Here is an 18936-nt window from a genome sequence, read left to right as displayed (position 1 = left end):
TCCTCTCAGACTTCCACACCGCCTGCCTCCATCATCATCTCTGCCCCTCTTCCCTGCAGCCTTGACGTGAGGAGACGCCTACTGCTATTCCGCCCACCACCCTTCAGTCGATTTCCTAGGAGTCGGACCAGCCTTTTTAGAACAGAGATAATAAGATCCTGGTTTAAAACCTTGCTTGAAATCCTTCAGTGATACCACTGTACTCATATTAGGATGGCTACTATCAAAAAAAGAAAGAACCCAGAAAATAACCAGTGTTGGCCAGGAGGTGGAGAGATTGGAACCCTTGTGCACTGCCGGTGCGAACATAAAATGGTGCAGCTGCTGTGGAAAACAGTGTGTGGTTCCTGGCAAAATCAGATCACCGTATGATGCGGCGGTTCTCCTTCTGGGTAGAACCAGAACCGTTGAGCGCAGAGTCCAGAATAGCTGTTTGTACACACAGGTTCGGGGAAGCACTACGATGGCAGCAGAAGGCGGAAGCCACGTAGGTATCCGCGGACAGCCAGAACAGATGCGTGGATACGCAAAGTGCGGTGCGTGCGTGCATTGTGGCCAGTGCTACATCTGTTCAGCTTTAAAAAGGAAGGAAAAGTTGACATCTGCTCCAGCATGGACTAACCTTGAAGGTTTTACGCTGAGCAGTATAAGCCACCCACAGGCAGACAAACCCTGTATGATTCCACTTAGGTGAGGTACCTCTAGTAGATCCACAGAGACAAAGTCAAGTAGTGGATGCCAGGGCCCGGGAAAGTGGGGAGTGGGGAGTTCTGGTTTAATGGGGACCAGGTTTCGGTTTTGCAAGATGAAGAGTTCTGGAGACGGATAGTGGTGGTGATTGCGCAATAATGTGAATACACCACTGAAATGTATGCTTAAAAATGGTTACGATGGGAAACTTTGTGTGTTTTCTCACAATTAAAAATTCTTGTTAATCTGGAAGATACCCGAAACCCTTTGGTGACTGTTGGTTGCTCTTAGAATAAAGAACAAAATCCTTGTTGAGGCCTAAAGCCTAACCCCTGTCCCAGACTCCTTCCCCCTGGTTCTTGTGCCTGGGCCTCCATGCCCTGCTCACTGTCCCCTGTGCAGAGCCCTTCCCCATGCCTGGAGCACTGTCCCCAGGTCCTCAGAGCAGCGTCTCCTGCCCCCCACCACGACTGAACTTTCGAAACACCCTTTTCAGCATTTCCTAAGCAGGTGCTCTCTGATCAGAGTCATGCTTCCCCCTGGCTGTGATCGCCTTGGGGGCAGGGCCTGGTCTGTTTTGCATGAGGTGGATAATGGCATCGAAGAGGGAAGCGAGGCCTGGAGCTGCTGTTCAGCGTGCTGCTCTGTGTCCCTCACACCCCAACATGGCTGAGGGAAGGGCGGGGAGTCTTTCCCTTGATTCTTCATTCTGGAATTCCATGGCGAGAGAAGGTGGAAGAGCCTGGGGCGCGTACGAGGCTGCTCACACTCCTTTCGTACTCAGCCCTGAGCAGTGCTGGGAGAAGAAGTGACTGAGTGTCCACTTAGTTTTTGTGAATGCTCTTTTGTTTGGACTTCATCTGGGGGACTCTTTTGTTTCATTTTTTGGTTACTGTGCGATGAGGGACCCACGGTACTACTCTCGGTGCTGTGAGAACAGACGGCGTCGGCACAGAGAGTGCAGTGCTGGTGCAGCAGCGCTCAGACACGCAGAGGGGGAGGTCTGAGCACCAGGAATCATCTCCATGGAAACTGAGGCTCTGCCTCTCCATCTGAGGCCCTCCCTCTCCGCTCTGTCTTACTGCCGGTGACCCTGAAGTGCCTGCTCTGGTCACCTCCCCCACCGGGCCCTCCTCATTGGTCTTCGTGGCATGCCTTGTCCTCTCTGGGTCGGAATTTGTGCCCCTCGGTGAGCACACTCTGATTTGCTAAGAGGAGGAAGCCAGACCTTACCTCCACGCCTCCTCTCTTTCCCCTCCTCTAGGATCACAGGTCACAGGCTGTCTTTCGCTGCCACCAAACTGACAGTGCTACTGAGGCTTAGGGATTGTGCAGAACTCCTTCAGTACTTGGCTGGTTTTATCAGACCCGAGCTCTGCAGGTGAACACACCTCTGCACGGGGAGGTCAGAGGCCTTCCAGCTGTGTCACACATGGCCCATCCAGTTGAAAGAGAATCTAGATTTACCCCTTCTACCCACCTTGCTCAGGGAAGCAACAGGGCCCCACAGTCCTGTGTTCTGAGCAAAAACCTGATCTTCACAGGGGTGTAGAGACCACAGGCCCGTGGATCTCCCAAGCCACTGTAGGTGTTAGGCTTTTGAACCACGGAACTCTTTCTTCAAGCACAGTGTTCCTTAGGTTGGCATATTAAACTAGTTAAGGTAAAATTGCTCCAGAAAGAGTAGGGGTAGGAAATGAAGGTCCCTGGGTCCCATCCACTTGGCTTTCTCTTCTTGCTCTCCTTGGGTCCCATTCTGTGTGAGAGAAAACTCGAAATTTCTGGTCTAGTTTAATATTCTCAGTTCATCTTATAGTTATTAATATCAATTAAACCTTTTATTTTGAGACAATTACAGTCGTAAATGCAGTTGTAAGAAATAATGCATACATTTTTTTGTATCTTGTATACATTTTACCTCAGTGATAACATTGTACAAAACCCTTCCTAGATAGTCGAGCCAGGATGCTGACACTGATATAATGATACAGAGCCTTTCTGTCACCATAAGGATCCCTTTTGATGCCCTTATGTGGCCACCCCCACTCCCTCCCCATCCCTAACCCCCTGCCAACCACCATTTATTCTCTCTTTCTAAAATGTTCTCATTTCCAAAAATGGTAGGTATCAACATGAAATCATACAGCATGTAAGCCAGGGGGTGGCTGTCCTCGCTCAGCACAGTGCTCTTGGCATCCGCCCGAGCCATCGCGTGCATTACTGGTTTGTTCCTCTGTAACGCTGGGTGTGCTTCACCGGGTGCGTGTGCAGCAGCTTGCGTAACCACCGCCCCTTGGAGGGTATCTGGCTGTTTGCATTGGTTTGCTAGTGCAGATGAAGGTGCTGTGGATGTTCGCGAGCAGGCTTCTGGGGGGACAGCATTCTCCCTTCTCTGTGGTGAACGCTCAAGGCCACGGTGGTCATTGCATGTTCAGGTTTTTAAGAAACTGCCAACTGATTTTCTCCGGGGTCGGTACTGTTTGATGTGTCCACTGCCAGTGTGCAGTATGGCTCCTGTGTTTGCATCTTTACCGGCATCTGGTGGTGTCACTCTTTTCCATTCTCCTTATTCTCCTGTGTAGTGAGAACCTCGTCGCAGGTTTAGTCTGTGTTTCCCTAATGGTTAGCGGTGAGCATCTTTCCGTGTGCTTCTGCCATCCGCGTGTCTTCTTTGGCAAAATGGCTGCTCGTGTCTTTTTCCCATTTTCTGTTTGGATTGTTTGGGGTTTTTTTGTTTGTTTTGCTGTTGCTCCTTTGAGAGGTTTTATATTTTTTAGAGGCAAGTCCTTTCTGAGATGGTGGCTTCTAAATGTTTTCTACTAGCCTGTAGTTTATTTCTTCATTGTCTTAACAGCATCTTTCACAAAGCAGACATTTTCAATTTTGATAATACTTTGTCACGACAGTCTTAGCTCCTCTAGAGTCTGTGCCTTGCTCTGCAGACTTTAGAATAAGCTTGTCTACGTCTATGAAAACCTCGCTGGGATTTTGGTAGGAGTGGCATTATATCGTGGGGAAAATCGACATTTTATGGATCATCCTTTTGGTGTCAAGAATGCTGTGTCTAGCTCTAGCTCCCCCAGGGTTTTCTCCTATTCTTTTAATGGTTTTATAACAAGCAACAGCCTTTATTTGTTTTTTAACATTTATTTATTTATTTATTTATTTATTTATTTATTTATTTATTTTTGAGAGACAGAGGTAGACAGATCGTGAATAAGGGAGAAGTAGAGAGAGAGAGGGAGACACAGAATCCAAAGCAGGCTCCAGGCTCTGAGCTGTCAGCACAGAGCCCAACATGGGGCTCAAACCCACAAATGTGAGATCATGAGCTGAGCTGAAGTTGGATGCTCAACTGACTGAGCCACCTAGGCGCCCCTTCTATGTCTTTTTTTTTTTAATGTCACTTTTATGTTTTATAATTAAGTCTGTAGTCTGTTTTAAGTTAATTTTTGTATAAGGTATGAAGTTTAGACGAGGGTTCGTCTTCTTGCCTGTGGGTGTCTAGTTGCTCCATCGCTGCTGTTCTTCCTTCACTGGATTGCTTTTACAACTTTTTTGAGACTCGGTTGTTTCTATGTGGGTCTATTTTGGGGTTTTCTGTTTTTTCCCATCGACTTTTGTGTGTGTCCCTCTGCCAGTATCACACAGTTTTGATTAATGCAGCTACGTAGTAGACCTGGATATTGAACAGCATGATATCTTTCACCTACTTTTTCTTGTCACGACAGTCTTAGCTCCTCTAGAGTCTGTGCCTTGCTCTGCAGACTTTAGAATAAGCTTGTCTACGTCTATGAAAACCTCGCTGGGATTTTGGTAGGAGTGGCATTATATCGTGGGGAAAATCGACATTTTTACTGTGAACGAGGTATATCTCCATTTATTAGGTCTTACTTGATTTCTTTCATCATCGTTTTGTAATTTTCAGCATATAGATCTTCAACATGTTTTTGCTACTTCTTTTCTGGAGGAGGGGGGTGATTGCAAATGGTCTTCTGCTCATAGTTTGATTTTCAAATATTTTTCATTAGTGTAGAGAAATGCAGCTTATTTTTGTATTTTGATCATATTTATATGCAGTCGCCTTGCTGAATTCAGTGTTCTTGGAGGTTTTTTTGTAGATTTCTTGGTAACGTCATGATAGGAGACGATCGTGTCATCTGCAAATAGGGGCAGTTTTAGTCTTTACTTTCTAACCTGTGTGCTTTTTCTTTCCTTTTTCCTATTTATTGCCTTCTTGCAATATGTTATTTAAGAGTGGCAAGAGAGAACACCCTTGCCATGTTCCCAGTCTTAGAGGCAAAGTACTCAGTCTTTCGTTATTCTTTTTTTATTCAAATTCAAGCCGTATTTACCAGATCTGTCGTAAATAGTTCTGAAAACACCTTTAGTTAACATGTGTAAAGGACTTAGAACAGCATCTGCCACATAGTAAATGCTCAGTAAATATTAGTTGTTATATTATTATTACTCCACTCATGACCAGCCTTCTTCCAGAACGCAGTATCTAAGGTCCAGAGAACAAAGCGCCTTGGGATCTATACCTGTAGGTGCATATCCATGTGGGAGTGCAGTCCATGTTTGCCTGTTCCGTGGCTTCCCAGTAAAAGAGAAACTTAATTGTAAGGCTTTTTTTTTTTACCTTTTACCTCAATTCCCATTCCAGTAAACCATTCAAGGGAAGAAAGTCATAGCTTAGCTCTTGTTCCCTTTTTCCCTCGGTCTCTCCCCCCACCCCCTCAGCGTCAGAAATCTCCAATCAACTCAAGTCTTTCATTATTAAGTGTATTGTTAACTGTAGATTTTATAGGTATTTAGAAGAAGTTTTTTAAATGTTTGTTTATTTTTGAGAGAGAGAAAGAGTGTGAGCAGGGGAGAGGCAGAGAGAGGGGGAGACACAGAAACCAGGCTCCAGGCTCTGAGCTGTCAGCACAGAGCCCCGCGTGGGACTTGAACTCATAAACTGTGAGACCATGACCTGAGCCAAAGTCAGATGCTTAACTGACTGAGTCCCCAGGTGCCCCGTAGGTATTTTTTATGCAGCTCAAGAGGTTCCTCTCTTTTTCTAGTTTGTTGAGAGTTTTTAACATGTATGGACTTAAATTTTGGTTTTTGCCAAAGGCATTTATTTTCTGCATCGATTGACAGGATCATGTGATTTTTCTTAGCCTCCTAATGTGGTAAGGATTTGTGCATACTGGACCATCCTTGGATGCCAACAGTAAATCCTTTGGTGTGTAATTCTTTTCATATAGTTTTAATTCAGCTTGTTAGTATTTTGTTGAGCATTTGTGCATCCCAATTCATGGGAACTACAGGTCTGTAGTTTTTGTTTTGTGTACTCTCTTTGTCTGGCTTTGATATGAGGCAATACAGGCCTCATAAAATGAGTTGGGAAATATTTCTTCATCTTCTGTTTTCTGGAAATAAGCGTAAATTGGTGTTAATCCTCCTTTAAATGTTTGGTAGAGTTCTCCACTGAAATCCTCTGGGTCTGGAGATTTGTTTTGGGTGCTTGAGTATGAATTTTGTTACTAGACTAGAGCTATTTAGATTATCTGTTTTATTTTGGTGGAGTTGTTAGAGTGTGGTTTTTGGAGAATTGGTCTGCTCTGAGTTGTTGAAATCGGTTGTTTTTAGTTCTCTTCTGACCCTTTCAGTGGCTCAGATGTGTTGTAATAGCCCTTGTCATTCTCAATATCGGTGATTTGTGGCTTCTCTCTTTCTCTGCTTGCCAATTTTGCTAAAAGTTTGTCAATTCTGTTCATTTTTTGGATGAACTAGTTTTTTTTATTGATTTTCTATATCATTTTCCTGTTTTCTCTTTCATTGATTTTTTTTTCTTTATTATTTCCATACTTCAGCTTGCTTCAGGCTTAATTTGTCCTTTTTCTACATTCTTGAGGTCAGAATTGTGAATATTGATTTCTTTCCTTTTTTCAACGTTAAGTATTAAGTGCTAAGAATTTTTTTTTAAGTTTATTTATTTTGAGAGAGAGCAAGTACACGTGCAAGTGGGGAAAGGGCAGAGAGAGAGGGAGAGAGGGAGAATCCCAAGCAGGCTCCACACTGACTGTGGAGCCCAACATGGGGCTCGATCTCATGAGCCATGAGATCATGACCAGAGCAAAATCAAGAGTAGGACACTTATCCAGCTGAGCCACCCAGCCACCCCTAATAGGATGTATTTGTATTATTAAGTGCTTTGTAGTTGTTTTTTTTTTTAATGTCTTCCTCTTTGACCTGTGGATTATCTAGAATCATACTGCTTAATTTCCATGTATTACAGATATCTTTCTATTTTGATGTTTAGTGTGAATCTGTGTGGTCAGGGAACATACTCTTCATGATTTCAGTTTTTTAAAATTTGTAAGATTTGTTTCTTGATCCAGGATATGGCCCATTGTGAAACACTGTGGTTTTAGGAACTCTGGAGTGCCTCCCACTCATTGTTATCTCTGCCTGCCTCAGTGCCTCAGCTGCAGCTTACGGTTCTTGTCTGTCACGGGCAGAGAAAAGAGACCCAGCGCAGCCTTCCAGGGGCCCCTGGATTACTGACAGACCTGCACTTGTGCCCCCAGAGCCCTCCTACCTGCACCAGGAGCCTGGTTCATCCCCCCAAGGAGCGCTGGCCGTCCGTGACCCTTCCCGTGACACGTGATGAACACACAATGAGGCAGAGGGTGGGGTTGGGCAGGTACGCAGGAGTAGCCAGCCCAGGCCCTGTGCCCTCACACCCTCGCCTTTCTAATGGGGTGGTAAACGAGGAGGGGCAACTCAGATGCCTAAGAAGCTTAGGCCCAAATCTCGGAGACAACACCGGGCTGTTGCCCCCCTCACACACGTCCGCCGGGCGGCCTGTTCCCACCCTTATAAACAGTCCAAGCGCAAGGCCAAGAGCCCTCAGGGCCGCCACTGCCGCCGCCGCCGCCGCCAAAGTAGTGTACACGGGGCCGCCAGCCAGGGACAGGCAGCTGACACCTCATCCCCTTCCTGCAGGGCCTACAAGAACAGCGAGGAACTTCGGTCTCGCATCGTGTCTGGAATCATCACACCTATCCATGAGCACTGGGACAAGGCCAGTGTGAGCAGTCCCCACCGGGAGTTTCCCCCTGCCGCTGCCAGAGAGGTGGACCCCCTTCGGATTCACCCGCAGCACCCACACACGAGCCGGCAGCCTCCCTGGTGAGTACACAGCCCTCAGTGGGCAGCCGGTGATTCTGTGGGGCTCTAGCCACAGCCCTCCTGCCACCTGACCCCCTCTCTCACCTCCATGTGTCTTCAGCAAATTGGCAGAGTCTTAGTGGATGGAGACAAAACGCAGGCACAAGTGGAGCAGTGAGCTCTTGTACTGCTCCTGGTCCCCCTGGCTCCCCAGCTTCTGCAGGCCGTAGGGACCTGGGCCAGGCATTTCGGGGACTGCGGGGGGGGATGCTGAGGAGCCTTCCCCGAGGGGACGTAAGCCAAGTGTCTGGCCTGTTTCATTTCACTCACTGTGGTTGCCTAACCTCTTTGATAACTTCAGAACTTTTCCAAGACGGCATGGGCTATGAGCATGTCACATCCAAGGTCTTAGCGGGTTAGGGTGCAGCACTTAGGACAGGAGACTTGTCGGGGTGCCTGGCTCTGTCCATTAGGTGTCCGACTTCGGCTCGGGTCCTGATCTCACGTTTCGTGTGTTTGAGGCCCCTGCGTCGGGCTCTGTGCTGACAGCTCAGAGCCTGGAGCCTGCTTCAGATTCTGTGTCTCCCTCTCTCTCTGCCCCACCCCTGTTTATTTTTTCTCTTTCTCAAAAATAAATAAACTTAAAAAAAATTTTTTTTAAAAAAGGACAAGAGGAGGAAGCTCTGAGGAAGGAGGCAGGAACTGGGGGGAGACCTGAGTCTCAGTCTGAGACTGCACTTCCCAGTGTAGAGTCCACACTGGTAGTAAAGGGGGGTTGGGGTGCTCACTGGGGGGGCCAGTAATAAGGGCTCAGTAAGTGTTAACTGTCGTTGATGTTTTATCCTGTTTTGCAGTTATAGGTCTTTGATTAGTGTAAAAATGGGAGAGTAAATCATTATAATGAGTAAGAATTGGCAAATCTCATAGGCACTCTTCGGAACTCCTGGGAAGGGTGAATAATAAAAAGTAGTTGAAGGGCTTGGCAGCTTGTCTGATCAGACCTCCTTATTTCATAGATAGGAACAGAACCAGCCACTAAGAAGGCAGTGGGGCCAGGGCCGCAGTTCAGATCTCGTCCCAGGGCAGTGCTCTGCCTGTGACAGGACCAGAAGGTGGTGGCGGGATTTCCGAACAAGCCCTGGACAGCAGTCAAGGGCAGAGAGGGCTGGGAGTTTCACACCCTAAGTAGATAATAATTCTCAGCTCTCTCAGACTCACTACCCATTTCAAACACGTATTCTATGAAATCTCCTTTACTTCTCTCTAACTGAAATTCATAGGTAGAAGGGGTGCAGTGGGTTAAGCACCTGACTCTTAATCTTGGCTTAGGTCATGATCTCACAGTTTGTGGGTTCGAGCTCCATGTTGAGCTCTGCGCTGACATCATGGAGCCTGCTTGGGAGTCTGTCTCTCCTCTCTGCCCCTCCCCTGCTCGCTCTCTTCTCTCTCTCAAAATAAATAAATACACTTAAAAAAAATTCTTGGCATCTGGGTGTCTCACTGGGTTAAGCATCCAACTCTTGCTTTCAGTTCAGGTCACGATCTCGCAGTTCATGAGTTCGAGCCCTGCCTTGGGCTCTGTGCCGACAGTGCAGAGCCTACTTGGGATTCTCTCTCTCTCTCTCTCTCTCCCTTCCCCTGGTCACAAGGACTCTGTCTCTCTCTCGCTCTCTCTCTCAAAAATAATAAGCTTAAAGAAAAAGATTGTACAATTAAAAAAAATCATAGATAATCTAACTGAATGCACACTTCAAAAGGAATCAGTATAAAGTCCTAACTGTAATATAAATGAGAAGTAGAAAGAGGGTAATTGATCATAAAATAATGTACATATGATCATGTAGATGCCTGAGCACAGTTACACGGGAAGATGTCGTCAGACGTTTGCACTTGTGTGTGGAATTACCTTGAATTTGACAGTAACAGAAGCTGTTACATACAGATGTGTTGTAGCAAAACTCAGATACTACAGACTGAATTGCTGTTACTGACATGATTTTTCTGAAATGCTGAACAGCTCTTAGGAGAATGGCAGACAGAATTGTAGACGGACAGTGTCTCGTATATAAAATGGTTTTAGACTCAGATGATTTATAACAAGACTTTTCAAAAGTTGTGTGGGATGCAGGTGATTCTTATGATGCAGAATTCATTGTATAGAGTGCACAGCCTCTCTGCTCTCTGCCAAAGTACCATCCGGTCCCTCCAACCACTGTGGCAAACAAAACTCTCCCCGGGCTTCCGCCTCAGCACCCGGAGGCTCCAGCACCCTAACCAGGAGTCAGGCCTCGAGTTTATCGTTGTGAAGATAGAAATTCTCAGCCTCGGAAGAACTGAAAGACTCTAAAATCACCATGCTTCACCTTCTCCTGAAGTAAAGTACCTAAGCACAAATTGTCAGTGTTTGCTAAAACCCTTAGTAAGAGATTGATGGAGAACTTTATAGTGAGTAGATCAAGCTGGTGGCACCTGAGCCCATAGATAGTCTTTACGCTAAAAGTGGGAGGGCCACACATAGAGTGTCTTCTAGTGGGAGGCAGGGGTAAGTGCACCGTGGCCTGTACCTGGATCTCACTCCCAGTATAAGTGAAGCGTGTTGGATAGAAGAATGAGTTAAACAGCCCAGACACGTGAGGATACATGTGTTCCAGCCCAAACTGGAACGTGAAAATTTTTTACAGGATAAAAAACTGTCAAATAAATGAATAGCATGGGGAGAAAAGAGAGAGCAAGTCTGTTATTCAAAGAGTTTGCTCAACTAATATAGTGATGGACCTCATTTGGATCTTGATTCAAACAAATGAATTCTGTGAGGCCCTGATACCAAAACCAAAGACATCACAAGAAGACTACAAACCAGTATTCCTTTTGAACATAAATTTTAAAATCCTCCATGAAATACTAGCAAAACAAATCTAGTAACATAAAAGAAGGATTATATACCATGACCAGATGAAATTTATCCCAGAAATGGTTGGTTTAACATCTGGAAAACGAGGTAGTGTAATATACCATATTAATGGAACAAAGTCCAAAAACCACATATTCATCTCAACAGACAGAAAAAAAGCATTTGACAGAATCCAACACCTTTTCATGATAAAAACATTCAGCAAGTGAAGGAGTTTCTTAATAAGTGGCATCTGCAAAAATCCCACAGCTAACATCCCACTTAACAGAGAAGGATTGCATGCTTTCCCCCTAAGATTTAAGATTAGGAACAAGACAAGAATGTCTATTCTTGTTAACTTTATACCCTTGTTACTTTTATAAGACATCATTATTTGAGATTCTAGCCGGGACAGTCACTCAAGAAAAAGAAAAAGTATCTGGATTAAAAAGGAAGAGGTCAAACAAACTTTGTTTGCCAGTGACATGAGATCTCATATAGAGAAAATTCTAAGAAATTGTCTAAAAAAAACTTTTTTTTTTTTTTTTTTGAGAGAAAGTGTGCACAAGCGAGCCAAGCAAGTAGAGAAGGGGCAGAGGGAGAGAGAGAGAATCCTAAGCAGGCTCCATGCCCAGCACAGAGCTCACTCTCAGGTCCATGAGATCATGACCTGAGTTGTAATCAAGAGTTGGGCGCTTAACTGACTGAGCAACCCAGGCACCCCTAAAAAAATTTTAAAATAAGCAAGCTCGGCACTGTGATAGGATATACAGTCAAAAACCAAAACTCAGTTGTATTTCTGTACATTAGCAATGAATATTCTGAAAATAAAGGAAATAATCCCATTTATAATTGTCTCCAAAAGTAAAAATACTTAAGAATAAATTTAACAGCGTTGCTTGGGTGGCTCAGTCAGTTAAGCGTCTGGCTTTGGCTCAGGTCATCATCTCACAGTCCATGGGTTAGACCCTCGCATTGGGCTCTGTGCTGACAGCTCAGAGCCTGGAGCCTGTTTCAGATTCTGTATCTCCCTCTCTCTTTCTGCCCTTCTCCCACTCGCACTCTGTCTCTCTCTCTCTCTAAATAAGCATTAAAAAAAATTTTTTTAAATAATAAATTTAACAAAAGTTAACTTGTACACTGAAAACATTGTTGACATAAATTAAGGAAGATCTAAATAATGGACATTCTGTTTTCATAGATAAGACTTGATATTGGCAGTGTTCTCCAAATTGATCTACATATTTAATGCAGTCCCAATCCCAGAGTTTTTTGTTTGCGGGTTTTTTTGTTTTCTGGTTTTTCTTTTTTGGGGTGTTTGGGTCCCCCCCCCAGAAATTGTCAAGTTGATCCTAAAACTTACATGGAAATGCAAGAGAATAACCAAAGCAATCTTCAAAAGGAAAAAAAGAAGACTCATACTTTCCATTTTCAAAACTTACTATAAAGTTACCGTAATCAAGACTGCGGTACTAGAGTAAGGACTGACATATAAAGCCAAAGGATTAGAATCGAGATCCAGAAATAAACCCCTACGTTCATGGGCAGTTGATTCCAACAAGAATGCCAAACCAATTCAATGGGGAAACAGTAGTCTTTTCAGATGGTGCTGGGACAAGTCCATACCCACATAGGAAATAATGCAGTTGGACCCCTTCCTCACACCGTACATGGAAATTAAAATGGATTGTAGATCTAAGTGTAAGAAAACTATAACACTCCTAGAAGAAAACAGGAATAAATCTTCATGACCCTGTGTTAGACAGTAGTTTCTTAGATACAACACCAGAAGCACAAATTGGACTTTGTCAAAAGTGAAACCTTTAGAGCATCAAAAGACAGCATCAAGAAAGTGAAAAGATAACCCCCAGAATGGGAGAAAGCACTTAGAAATCATACTGGGCAAGAGGCTTATATCCAGAATACATAAACCTTAGAACTCAGTAATAAAAAGGCAACCCAATGTAAAAATGGTTTTTAAAATATTTACAGTGGCCCATGAGCATGTGAAAAGATGCTCAACGTCATTCAGCATTAGGGAAGTGGAAATCCAAGTTACAGGAAGATAGCACTCGTTTGTGCACTTATTCACCTACTGTCTTTGTGCATGGATGTTCATAGTGTTACTCATTAGCCAAAATGGGGAGCCAGCCTAAATATCCATCAGCTGATGAATGAGGAAACACACGTGATGTGTACATGCAGTGGAGTGTTATTCAGCAATAAAACATGGATGACATACTGATAGTTGTCACAACATGCGAGCCTTGTGAACATGCTGGGTGAGAGGAGCCGTGTACTGTATGATTTCATGTGAGATGCCAGCCTAGGCCACCCCGTAGAGACCGAAGGTGAAGTAGTGGTTGCCAGGGACCGAGTTAGAAAGATGGGTGGGCACGAATGGGGAATGACTCCTAGTGGGTACAGGGTTTCTTCTTGGGGTGCAGACAATGTTCCAGTTAGGGTGATCTGCACATTCTGTGAGCATCTGAAACCTCTTTTAACTGAATTTTATGATTTGTGAAATACATCTCAATAAACTAAGAAAAAAAAGAGAAAAGGTTCTAGCCTCGGCTTTATTGGAAATATAAATACATAACCATGGAAAGGAGGCCCCTGGGTTCACACTGTAAGAGGATTAATCATGGTCACTCATGATTGAGACTTTTGTGTTTTTCCTTCAATTAGTAGTTTGTTCATCCCTAAAAGGTCTTTTATTGGTTCATTATCATACCAGGAGCAGTGATTTATTTAAAATTAGCTGCTGAATGCTTTCCTCCTTAGAAGCTAGACAAAGATACCCCACCTCACCACTCTTATTTAGCACAATACTGAAGGGTTTGCCACCACATTAAGAAATAAAAGGGATACAGATAAGACAGGAAGAAATACAACAGTTCATATTTGCAGATGACATAATAGTCTACATAGAAAATCCCAAGGAATCTACCACCGCCGCCGCCACCGCCACCACCATCACCACCACCACCACCATCACCACCACCATCACCACCACCACCATCACCACCATCACCATCATCATCATCTTCATCATCATCATCATAATAGTGTTCAGCGAGGTCAGGGCTCAGAGTGAATGTGAGCTGGTAACTCAAATTGGATCACAGATTTAAATGTGAAACTTAATACTACAACACTTTAAGAAGAACTTACAGGAGACAATTTTCAGGATCTAGGGCTTGCTGACAAGTTCTTAGGACACTAAAAGCATAGTCTGTAACAGGAAGAAATTGATAAATTGGACTTCATCAAAATTAAAAGTGTTTGCTCTAGGAAAGACCCTGTTAAGAGAATGAGAACATAAGGTACAGGTTGGGAGGAAATGTTTGCAAACCACACATCTGACAAAGCAGTCGTATCTAGAAAGATACAGAACATTCAAAACTCTACAGTTTCAAAAGACAGTCCAATTAGAAAATGGGACACAGATACAAAGACATACCACACTGCAGAGGATAAACAGATGGCACATAGCACGTGAAAAGGTGCTCAGCATCATTAGCCATTAGGGAAATGCAAATTCAACAGTGTGATCCTTCCCACCCCTTAGAGTAGCTAAAATTAGAAATAGCAATGATACTGAATGCTGGAGAGGGTTCAGAGAAACTGAGTCTCTTGTGCTTTGCTGGTGGCACTGTAAAATGGTACAGCCTCTCAAGAACCTTGTTTGGCAGTTTAAGAACTAAAACACTAGTAAGATCTAGGAATCACATTCCTGGGTGTCTATCTTAGAGGAACAAAAATTATGCCCATGCAAAAGCCTGTACACAGATGTTCATAGCAGCTTTGTTTATAATAGCTGAAAACTGGAAACAACCCAAATGTCCTTCAGTTGGTGAATGGTTAGATGGTACAGCCCATGGAATACTACTACTCTGCAATATTAAGGAGCGACTGTTGATAAACATAATGTTTAGGATGGAGCTCAGGGTCATCGTACTGAGTGAAAAAAAGCCAATTCCGAAAGGTCACATACCGCATGATTCATTTATACAACACTTTCAAGATGGTAGTATTATAGATGTGCTAAACAGATGGATGGTTGCCAGAGATTAGGAATGGGGGGGGGAGGCAGGCTGTCAGTATGATTATAAAGGTGGGGGAGGTAGCATGAGGGAGCTTTGTGGTGGTGTAATGTGGGGAAACCCGGGTGAAGGCACACAGGATTTCTCTGCACGATTTTTCCAACTGCCTATGACTCCTTAATCATTTAAAAATAAAAAGGATTTAAAAATGTATGGGGAACCTGGCCAGCTCAATCGGTTAAGCATCCGACTTCAGCTCAGATGACGATCTCATGGTTCCTGGGTTCAAGCCCTGCGTCAGGCTCCGTGCTGACAGCTCTGAGCCTGGAGCCTGCTCCAGATTCTGTGTCTCCCTCTCTCTCTGCCCCTTCCCTGCTCATGCTGTCTCAAAAATAAATGTTAAAAGAAAATATTTTAATAATAAAAAAAGTAAACATTTAGATGCTTAGGAGCCACTTAGGTTCTTAAGTTCCCGATATTTCTTGAGCTTACTAGGTGCGAAGCACTAGATCTAGCCCTGGGTGCTTCATGAAGACCAATGATGCCATCTGCTCCTGCTGTCATCACAGGGAGGGACACACTAGGGAGCACATAGGAAGAGGAGCTGGAACCACACTTGGTGTTCAGAGAAGGCTTCCCCAAGGAGGGACTGATGTCTGAGGCGGGGTCCTAAAGAAAAAGGAGGGCAGGAAGGCATTCCAGCATGAAGACCTGCCCCGTGCAGAGCCCTGGAAGGCTAGGAAGTGGTCAGAGCCAGGTGCAGTGGGAGTGGGCGTGATCAGGCAGAAGGCTGAGCCTCATTGTTCCTGCGTACCACTCATAGCACGTGCAACTGGGTCCCCTCTTTTCCACCTCCCCGCCCCCATATCAAGGAGAGTGTATTCAATGGCAGGAGCAGAGGCTTTCCCACTGCATCCTTCAGTTTCCATTCACGTAACCAGCTTGTGTCCAAATTCAGTGTGCACACTGAGCATGGAGGAATATCCGTCCCTGTGCCCTCCCTCAGTTAGGTCTTTCTCAAGCAAACCTGTCTCCCAGGACTGGGACACTGAACTGAATGAGATGGTTGGAGAGGAGGTGGGATGTTTGGAGGCTTTTTGTCAGCCACGCTCCCCCCTTGGCCCCCACTCCTCACCAGCCCCCTTCCTCTGTCAGCCCAGATGTCTGTAATGACACTGGTTCCTTCATTAGAGCCCCTATCAACTCCCAAGTTGCCGCCGGGCACCTTGCACCTTTTTGTTTTTCCCTCCAGTGCTGGATTTGGGGGTGGGGGCTTAGGGCAGGAAGGCGGGCAAGAGCCCAGGAGCCTCCCATCTGGCTGCTGCAGGGTGTTAATTGGCCCATCAGTGAACAGCCACAGCTTGGGCTCTGAGCAAAGGAGCAGCCCCTCCCCCCTTCCCATAGGACACAGTCCTGTGTCTCACTGCTTGCCTTCAACACCCACATCTAGTCTATCCCATCCCTGGAAACTTGTAAAACTGAACCCCAGTCGGGTGTCTGCCCTAGCATGGAGAGATGTGCTTCCCTGAGTGTGTTGGGAGACATGTACCCAGCACTTGTCAAAGGCTGCTGCATCTGCCAGTCTGGTGCTGGCTGCTTCCAGGCCGGGAGTGTGCCTGGAGAGGACATTCCACTGTGAAGGGGAATCGATAGTGGAAAGTAGGTCTGTGCTACTCCTGAGATCTCTAGGGAAGAATTGCTGAAAAGAGCCCATCTGTAAGGGAATGGGGTTTTTTTGTTATCTAAGCCTAACTTTGGTTGCTGTTGTCTTACAATTCTAACCCATTTCCCTTGGCTCCATCTGTCCGCACCAGACCGTGTGCCCCAAATCCTATTCTCTGTTTTGAAAAACCAGTTTTTCCTGTGCTTATCAGACTTCACTAAAAATAAATCCTTAGATCTAAAGTTCTTGTCATTCAAAATTCATTTTCAGTCCCAGTCTGTGTCTTTACATGTTTTCACTGTTTCCAGTATTTTGTGTACCGCATTTGCTTTTTAAAGTTTCATAATCTGTTTACGAAAATGCTAAACACATCCTTTTTAGTAGTTGATATTTTATTTTGCCAATATGCTGTAATTTTGCCTAACCTCCATGGGGTATTTTAAGAATATTCTGTTTTTCATTTTAAATAGTAAAGCTCTGGGGGCTCCTGGGTGGCTCAGTCAGCTAAGCATCTGACTTCGGCTCAGGTCATGATCTCATGGTTCGTGGGTTCGAGCCCCACGTCGGGCTCTGTGCTGACAGCCAGCTCAGAGCCTGGAGCCTATCTTCGGATTCTGTGTCTCCTTCTCTCTCTGACCCTCCCCTGCTCATGCTGTCTCTCTTTCTCTCTCTCTCAGAAATAAATAAAAACATTTAAAAAAATTTAAGTAGTAAAGCTCTGTGCATCTTTAAATAGTGTTTTTCTTTTGCTTCATTGAGTTATAGTTTCCATGCTGGCAGCTCTCAACATTTTTTGGTCTCAGAAACCCTCTTGAACTCTGAATTATTGAGGAAGAATTATTAAATTTTGAATTATTAAAGAGTTCTTGTTTGGGTTCTATCAATCAGTATTTACCATATTAGAAATTACAACTAAAAATTTAAAAATACCCATTTATTCATTCACCTAAAAAATAATAATAATAAGGGTGCCTAGGTGTCTCAGTCGGTTGAGCATCCAGCTTTGGCATGGGTCATGATCTTACAGTTCCTGAGTTTGAGCCCCGTGTTGGGCTCTGTGGACATCTCAGAGCCTGGAGCCTGCTTTGGATTCTGTGTTCCTGTCTCTCTCTGCTCTCTGTTATTTGTGTATAATTAACACAAATAACAGATTTTTACAAAAATAACTTTTTTCCCCAAACACGAAGTTTTCATGAGAATGACTTGTTTCACATTGTTGTAGACCTGTTTATCATTAGGTATGTAAGATAGTGGAGTCTCACTTCTGCTTCTGCATGTTGTCCGCAGGCAGGAATGTTTTTATTGAGCCTTACCCAGATAGGCTATTACCAAAGAGAAGACTGGCTTAATAATATTTTCAAATAATTGTGGGTATTATTTGCATTACACCAAAACATGACAAGTGATAGTTTCTGGATGGGTTCATTGTTAATGTGGAATCTGAATACCTAACAGCAAAGGTACATTCTTGTACATTATTAACATTAAAATCCACTGGTCTGTCATGTCCTTTGAGTGAATCTTTTACACATGTATGATATTGGATGATCATGTCTTGATCATTTGGAAAATATTGGTTCACTGACTTATGCAGATCTGCTAAATGCTGACTCGTTTTATTATCCAGTATCAGAAAAGTCACATTCATTGATGTTACTAATCTCAGCACCATCAGGACTGGGAAGCCATCAAGCCAGTGATGAATACAAATTTTCAAATTGCTGATTTTCACTTGAAAGCTTCCATGTTATCACTGGCGCCAGTGTCAGTTATTTGCCTTGCAGTAACAGGCCCACGTTGTTTTTGAGAAAATGTCTCCTAGGTAGCCCAAGTCTGAATAATCGTGGTTTGTCTGTCAGTCATTCTTTCAAGTAAAAATGGTTTTCCATGAAAAAATGGCTAGTTGTGCTAGCAACTTAACTGCAGAAGTATTGGTAAGTAGCATTGTACTACTTTATGCAGAAGTGCTCTGTGCCCATTTCCCATATCATCACGGAGAATACTAAAAAGAGGTGTATTCCAAGATTGCAACTTTAGAACACTGGGTAATTTTTTACTGCTTCATCAAGGACATTCTGAAGTGACACTAGATGTATGTAGCAGGTGACTGGTGAGGGAGGGGACACCTGACTGCTACTTTAGCATCCCTGCTTTGATTCATGCCAAGCCATCAGTGGTTTCTCCCACCGCTGCCTTTGTACCGTCAGTGCAGATATCAGCGCAGTGAGAAAAGCAGTTAGCTTTTAGATGAAATAGCTTGGGTCTCATGGACCCCCTGAAATGAGAGAGTTGCAGGGACCCCCCAGAATTCTGTGGGGAACATTTTGAATCCTTTCTCTCTTTTTTTTTAAAATGTTTCCAAGCCCTTTTAGATATCCCCTTTTGTTGAAGAGTCCTTTAAATCTCTTGCCCATTTTTCTATTTGGTTGTCTTATCTTTTTATGATTTGTAGACACTGTTTATGTATTCTGGATTTAAGTCTT

The 18936-nt window shown here is 44.2% G+C and overlaps 1 protein-coding gene across 1 annotated transcript in view; it reads left to right on the top strand.

Annotated features, from left to right (window-relative positions):
• Window positions 1-18936, top strand: part of PSMF1 (proteasome inhibitor subunit 1) — a 45682-nt gene that overhangs the window by 13451 nt on the left and 13295 nt on the right. The window contains exon 5 of the mRNA XM_077767013.1: window positions 7690-7875. Coding sequence (XP_077623139.1) covers window positions 7690-7875 — 186 coding nt within the window. The remainder of the gene's footprint in view (window positions 1-7689; window positions 7876-18936) is intronic.

This window comes from Crocuta crocuta, unplaced genomic scaffold (genome assembly GCF_008692635.1).
Source record: "Crocuta crocuta isolate KB4526 unplaced genomic scaffold, BGI_CrCroc_1.0 scaffold15, whole genome shotgun sequence".
NCBI classification, from domain to species: domain Eukaryota; kingdom Metazoa; phylum Chordata; class Mammalia; order Carnivora; family Hyaenidae; genus Crocuta; species Crocuta crocuta.
Note: the sequence above shows the minus strand (reverse complement) of the source record. Positions and strands in the feature narration are given on the sequence as shown.